This window comes from Chiloscyllium plagiosum, chromosome 10 (genome assembly GCF_004010195.1).
Source record: "Chiloscyllium plagiosum isolate BGI_BamShark_2017 chromosome 10, ASM401019v2, whole genome shotgun sequence".
Taxonomy (NCBI): Eukaryota; Metazoa; Chordata; class Chondrichthyes; order Orectolobiformes; family Hemiscylliidae; genus Chiloscyllium; species Chiloscyllium plagiosum.
The window spans coordinates 25,485,815-25,492,912 of record NC_057719.1 but is presented as its reverse complement, the minus strand read 5'-3'; the positions used below and the strand labels follow the sequence as shown (position 1 = coordinate 25,492,912).

General features: G+C 38.6%; 1 protein-coding gene across 1 annotated transcript in view; it reads left to right on the top strand.

Annotated features, from left to right (window-relative positions):
• golga5 (golgin A5) overlaps window positions 1-6,736 on the top strand; it is a 41,407-nt gene extending 34,671 nt beyond the window's left edge. The window contains exon 12 of the mRNA XM_043697204.1: window positions 6,369-6,736. Coding sequence (XP_043553139.1) covers window positions 6,369-6,449 — 81 coding nt within the window. The 3' untranslated portion in view covers window positions 6,450-6,736. The remainder of the gene's footprint in view (window positions 1-6,368) is intronic.
• The last annotated feature ends 362 nt before the right edge of the window (window positions 6,737-7,098 follow it).

Sequence of the window (7,098 nt, the reverse complement as noted above, 5' to 3'; positions counted from 1 at the left end):
CTACCAGCCTTTCCTTTCATCCTAACAGGAACATACTGTCTCTGGACTCTCGTTATCTCATTTCTGAAGGCTTCCCATTTTTCAGCTGTCCCTTTACCTGCGAACATCTGCCCCCGTTCATCTTTTAAAAGTTCTTGCCTAATACCATCAAAATTGGCCTTATTCCAATTTAGAACTTCAACTTTTAAATCGGGTCTATCCTTTTCCATCACTATTTTAAAACTAATAGAATTATGGTTGCAGGCCCCAAAGTGTTCCCCCACTGACACCTCAGTCACCTGCCCTGCCTTATTTCCCAAGAATAGGTCAAGTTTTGCACCTTCTCTAGTAGCTACATCCACATACTGAATCAGAAAATGTTCTTGTACGCACTTAACAAATTCATCTCCGTCTAAACCCTTAACACTATGGCAGTCCCAGTCAATGTTTGGAAAGTTAAAATTCCCTACCATTACCACCCTATTGTTCTTACAGATAATTGAAATCTCCTTAGAAATTTGTTTCTCAATTTCCTGCTAACTATTAGGGGGGTCTATAATATGCTAATAAGGTAATCATCCCTTCCCTATTTCTCAGTTCCACCCAAATAACTTCCCTGGGTGTATTTCTGGAAATATCCTCCCTAAGTGTTACAGTTGTACTTATCAAAAACGCCACTTCCCCCTTCTCTCTTGCCTCCCTTTCTATCCTTCCTGTAGCATTTGCATCCTGGAACATTAAGCTGCCAGTCCTGTCCATCCCTGAGCCACGTTTCTGTAATTGCTGTGATATTTCCAGTCCCGTGTTCCTAATCATGCCCTGAGTTCATCCGCCTTCCCTGTTAGGCCTCTTGCATTGAAATAACTGCAGTTAATTTATCAATCCTTGACCTTGAATCAGGGAGGCAATACACCATACCAATTTCCCGCTGCTGAAATGTCTGTCTGTGCCTCTGACTAGAGAGTCCCCGACACAATCAATTACTTGGAACCCGACGTCCCCCTCATTACATTGGAGCCTGTCTTGATACTAGAAACTTGGCTGTTCGTGCTACATTCCCCTGAGAATCCATCACCCCTACATTTTCCAAAGCAGCATACTTATTTGAAATGAGGATAGCCACAGAAGGCTCCTGAACTACCTTCCTACCATTCCTATCTTTTCTGGAATTAACCCATCTATGTAACTGTATCTGCAGCTTTTCTCCCTTCCTTTAACTGCCATCCATCACATCCCCTTGCTCTTGTAAATTTCTCATTGCCTCTAACTGTCGCTCCAACCAAACCATTCGATCCAAAAAGATTCGCAACCAACTATGCTTATTGCAGATTTAATCCTCAGTAAAACTCGAAACTCCCACAATTTCTCAAAGAATTGCAGCAGATTTGTCAGGCATGACCTACCCCTGATGAAACCATGCTGACTTTGCCCTATTTTGCCACACACTTCCAAGTATTCAGAAATCTTATCCTTCACAATGGATTGCAGAATTTTGCCCACGACAGAGGTTAGGTTAATTGATTTATAATTTTACATCTTTTGCTTTATTCCCTTTTTAAACCGGGGTGACATGTTGGCAATTTTCCAGTCCTCTGGAAGCTAAAGCCTCCACCGTCTCTTCAGCTATCTCCCTAAGAACTCTCAGATGTAGTCCATCTGGGCCAGGTGATTTCTTCACCTTCAGGCCATTCAGCTCTTCTAGTATTTTCTCCTTGGTGATGGCCAACATTCACAGCTTTGTCCCTCACTCTCTTGAATTTTTGGGATGTTACTCGTGTCTTCCACTGTGAAGACTGACACAAAGTAATTATTCAGTTCCTTAGCCAGTTCCTTGTTCTCCACTACTATCTCTCCAGTGATCGTTTTCCAGTGGCCCAATGTCCACTTTTTTTTGTCCTTTTTATATATCTAAAGAACTCTTACAGTCTACCTTTATATTACTGACTAGCTTACCCTCCCCTCTTCATTTTTTTGTTGGACTTTATAAGCTTCCCAAATCCCTGGTTTCCCACTGCCCTTCACCACATTATCTACTTTCTCTTTTGCTTTTCTGCTACCCCTGACTCCCCTGGTCAGCCAGGCTTGCCTCATCCTCCCTGTACCATGCTTCTCTTTCCTCGGGGTGAATCTTTGCTGTGTCTCCTGAATTACTCCCAGCAACTCCTGCTATTGCTGTTCCACTGTCTTTCCTGCTTGGCTCATCTCCCAGTCAATTCTATCTAGCTCCTCCCCCATGCCTCTGTGGTTGCCTTTATTCAGCTGTAATACCATTACCTCTGATTCTATCTTCTCCCTCTCAAATTGCAGAGTAAATTCAATCATATTATGATCCCTGCCTCCTAAGGGTTCCTTCACCTTAAGTTCTCTTTATCAAGTCTGCTTTAAGTTATCTATGCTAGCAGCATATTAGATCACCTGTGGGTCAACTTCATCTTTTCAAGCCTCTGCTACTGCTCTAATTCAGACTTACATCCTGCTACCACCACATGACTTCTGGCTCTGTTACTCCCATAGCTGCTGCTATTAATCCCAATGGCTAGATGGGTACCATTTACAAAACTGATTTTTTTTTTTGTACTGCCTATGATTGTGTACTGGCAGTGATTGTATTTACGTCCAAAGTATGGATTTCTCTTTTCCTGTCCACAACCCCCACACACACCATGGTGTCCAGAGAAAGTTGGCCTATGCATTATATGGCCATTCAAATTGTTGTAATATTGAGTAACATTGCTTTCAGCCTGTTTTGAATGTAATATCTGCTAAGAACAGCATAGCCATGAGAAGTGTAGTTGGAAAATGCAGGCTGAAGGACAATAAGGATGCACAAAAGAATAAATTCTGAATCTTTATAATGTGCCTACATAAACTCACTTTCTTTACTCTAGTGTGCAGAATTGAAGGTAGTTTGTCCTTGTTTGTTTCCCTGTTCAAATACCCATTCTGTCCTGTTTAAGTCTTTACTGTGCCCAATAAAATTGGCAAGAGATCTAGCTGTGTTTCAAGTTCCTGTCAGTTCTGGACTGTAATGCGACTGGAAAAGTCTATACTGATTGATTCTAAAATATACCAATTTAAGATAGTTTTGACTAGGAATGAAAGCTGAAAAAGGAGGCTGGCTTGCACAGGGTTTTGAATTCATTGCTGCTGGGCACAAGTCGGAGAAAGTGAGGACTCCAGATGCTGGCGATCAGAGTGGAAAAGTGAGGCATTGGAAAAGCACAGCTGGTCAGGCAGCATCTGAGGAGCAGGAGAGTCGATGGTTTCGGCATGACACATTCATCAGGAAGGCTTATGCCCACAATGTTGACTCTTCTCGGATGTTGCCAGACCTGCTGTGCTTTTCCAACGCCACACTTTTTGACTCTGCTGGGAGCATGTACATGGTACGTAAAATTATGAATGTTGGATTGGTATCTTCCTTTCGCAGAGCTCAAGCTAAAGTTTTGCTGTTGTTATAAACGTAGTGTTGTCCATTCATGCTCATATATCTTTTTCTGTCCAATATCCTAATCTGTATTACAAGAGGCTGAATGTGAATTAAGTGTACTGAAAGTAGGGGAGAAAAAGTGTGGAACAGCATTGTTCATTTGAATTTTAGTTATTCATGTTTATCCAAGAAATTTATGACCAAATATGTACCAAACACTATTAGTTCTAATTTGCTGTAGGATTGCAAACATGCAGAATGCAATATTTTCAACCTCTACACAAGAGTGGGAAAATAAAATATACAAAGTAAGCAGCTTATTGTTTTGAGCTTTAAATGGTTTGCCTTGCCCCTAGAGTTTGATACATAAGTTTAAAAACCACAGATAAATTTCAGAATAAGAAGTAAAATGTAGCAGCAGTTTTTTGCTGGTACTGAGGTTTGTAACTATGGGAACAAGATCTTGCTATAACTTTTGCAGGTTTATCCTTTATGATCAGGTGAGCAGGCACCTATTGTTCCCCTCTTGCTCTCTCATTTTTCTTTGTTTGAATGCAGCATTAATTTATTTGAAAAATGTATGCCTTCCTGTTTTGTGAGTACTTAGGTCTTTGATCATAATGATCATAAAATAGCAATGAAAACAGATATTGTTTGTTTTTTTAAAAATGTTCTTTTTAAAATAAATCTAAGTAAGGAATAAAATATACATGGTTTGTGCACATAGTAAGGATCGATTCACAGTCTGTAATTAGGCTGCTCAGCAGAATTCAGGCTGAATCAGATGGTATCTCTTCTCAGCAGAAAACTGGAAGATCTCTTTATACTTGTGCAGGCAACTGTGGAATTGAGTTTGTTGCTTAAAATCTGCTGCACATAAGTCTAATTATAACTTTATAACATCCAGATTTGGAAGTTGGCATCTTAGAAAGATGTCGTTGTTCAAGTAATTAGGTTTCATAGTTTGTCTCCATCCAGGTGTTATTTCTTAATGTTGTGCTGATGGGAAAGAACATTTAATTCATTCAAATTTCTCTGAACCTTTGGGCTTTGCAGATATACTGCCTGTATCTTTGGAGCTGGAATGTGGAAGGCGCAGTAATGCAAATTAGCTGACCATCTTGATTATGTGTGCAACACATTTTGTCACTTTTTAAAACATCAGATTTTTTTCAGAAATTCAATTCCGGTTTCTGGCCAATTGAGTTAAAATCAGTTGTTTGATATAAATGTATCATCTTAACTCTCCTACATATCACCTGTGTTAGTTCTTAACCAAGGCCCACCCAGGTCTATTGACATTACTGAATAGGCAAGAAGACACTGAGTTGCCATTTTGTTTGCTATTATCCTTCTGAGGGATATGCCATTTCTTTGCTTACTAACCTCTTCAACACACTCAGCAGCACTTCAAAAGTTAAAAATGCAATTTGTTCAGCAGTTGTTGTTCTGCTGCTATATAAATTCTTTTAATGCTTGGGCTTGTTATTCTCAAAGTAATAGCTCAAGTTTTTAATCAAAGTTTCTGCTTTTCACCCATTCTATTCTATGCCTACAGTCTACAGTTTCTTTCATTAATATGGATTTTGTTTGCAGCTGAAAAGCTTGCTGACTGATTATTTACTGAAACCTTAAATGTATACATTTAGTTTAACTTGAATAGGATACCTGTATATCTGAATCGTTGACAGATAAACTTACACTTGCATAATTCAAAAGTTTGGTTTCAGTTTGATTAAAGCACAAAAAAGTTCCTCGATTATGTATTCACTTTCAATGCACTGTAACTATCTTTCATTCAAAGTCCTTTTTTATATAGAGCTTAGCTTGTGCAACATGTTCGCATTATGTGAGAGTTGAGATTAAAAGCAGCTCTTTGGATTTACAAAACTTGTATATTATGTTCCTGATGCCAAGGTTCCCTTTCATGGATTGTGTGCAAAAACCACAAAACACATGTAAAACTCAACACAAAGTGATTGTCAGAAAATCTTATCTTGACCTGTTATGGGGTCAGCTGGTCTTTGTTCATTGCAGAAGTTTAGTTGGCCTTCAGCCACCAACACAAGGCCTATTGTTAGGGGGCCCAGCAAGGCCTCTGTAAAATACAAGCAACTTCAGATTAATATTTTAAAGTTGTTCTTAAATAAACTATTCATGCAGGTTCATAGTTAGGGCATACAGGAAAAAGAAATGCACTGAAATTCATCTAAAGAAAATTTCTCGTAAAGGAATTTATGAAACAAAGTAAGCATTAGTGCAAGGGAATCAAGATTATATCTTTATTGTAAGTGAGATAACTTTTAAGAGAAATTATTTTTAAAGGTAATTACCACAATGGTAGAATCTAATAACATAATACAACAAACTGACTTCTTGCACTCAAATCATTCATGATCACGTGAGGCAGTTTCAAGGTCATATATCTAAACTCAATATACTGGGCTTTGCAGAAATATTTCTAGAGGGTGCCTCTATTTAGTGCAGTTCGTACTAAATTGACCAATCCAGCAATGAAATGGAATTTTAAATGGAAAATATATTCATTCTAGTTTTTTTCTAAATTCATTCATAAGATATGGGTGTCACTTGTGAGCTACCATTTTACCAATCCCTAGTTGCCCTTGAGAAGGTGGTGGTGAGCCACTTCTTTGAACTATTGCAGTCCATGTGTTGTTGGTAGACTCAAAATGCTGTCAGGGAGGGATCTCCAGAATTTTGACCCAGTGACACTGTAGCAATGGTAGTAAATTAGGATAGGTAGTGGCTTGGAGAAAAACTTGCTAATGATGGTGTTCGCATATGTTTGCAGCCTTTGTCCTTCTAGGTGTAAATGAGTCCTGGGTTTGGAAGATGCTGTCTTATGAATTTATTTCAGGGTACCTCTGAATATGGCTCTCTCAGATTGCAATGTTCTTAAAAATTGTACAGGTTTAATTAAAAGATGTTGTTGTTTCAGGCACTGCTGCACTTCTGGGTAATGATAGTACTTCTGACATATACACCGGAGATACACCATGGTTCCCCTGATGGTCAATGAAAAGAAGTAACCATTAGCACATCAATTGTTGGATCCAGAATCTTTTTTGTAAATTTATGTAGCACATAGCTACACCAGTAAGCCTGTATATACTGTAGAACTAGCTTATGTTTATGATCATGAGAATAAATACAACTTTAAAAAAAGTTCATTCTTTTCTGCATTTTATCTTGGCACTTTCCCACTCCCCTCTTAGTTTGTACATACAAAAGTTATGTAGTTATATTGATGGACATATGACTTGATTTGTGCAATATCTTTTAATAAACTTATTTCAAAAACGTTGACTCAACGTGTGGTACTATATTTGTTGCTACAATAATGTAATGGCAAAATTGTAAAACAAAAATGAGAAGATTATGCAGCTCACTGTCTTACACATCTTGCTGCAGGATCTGACCTGAGCATTTCTGAGTTTGTGGAATCAAAGAAACCTACAGCAAAGATTAATGTCACTCAGCCCATTCTGGCCTGTGCCAGCTGTTTGAAAGTGGTTGTGCTGAGCCCCTCATCCATGATTCTATTTTCTGAACCCCTGTAAATTCCTCATCCTCGAGTACTATTCCAATTCCCTTCGAAAATTTTGTGAAATTGCTTTCCACTCCCTTTTCAGTCTCAGCTTTTCAGTTGCCAACAATAATGGTCTAGA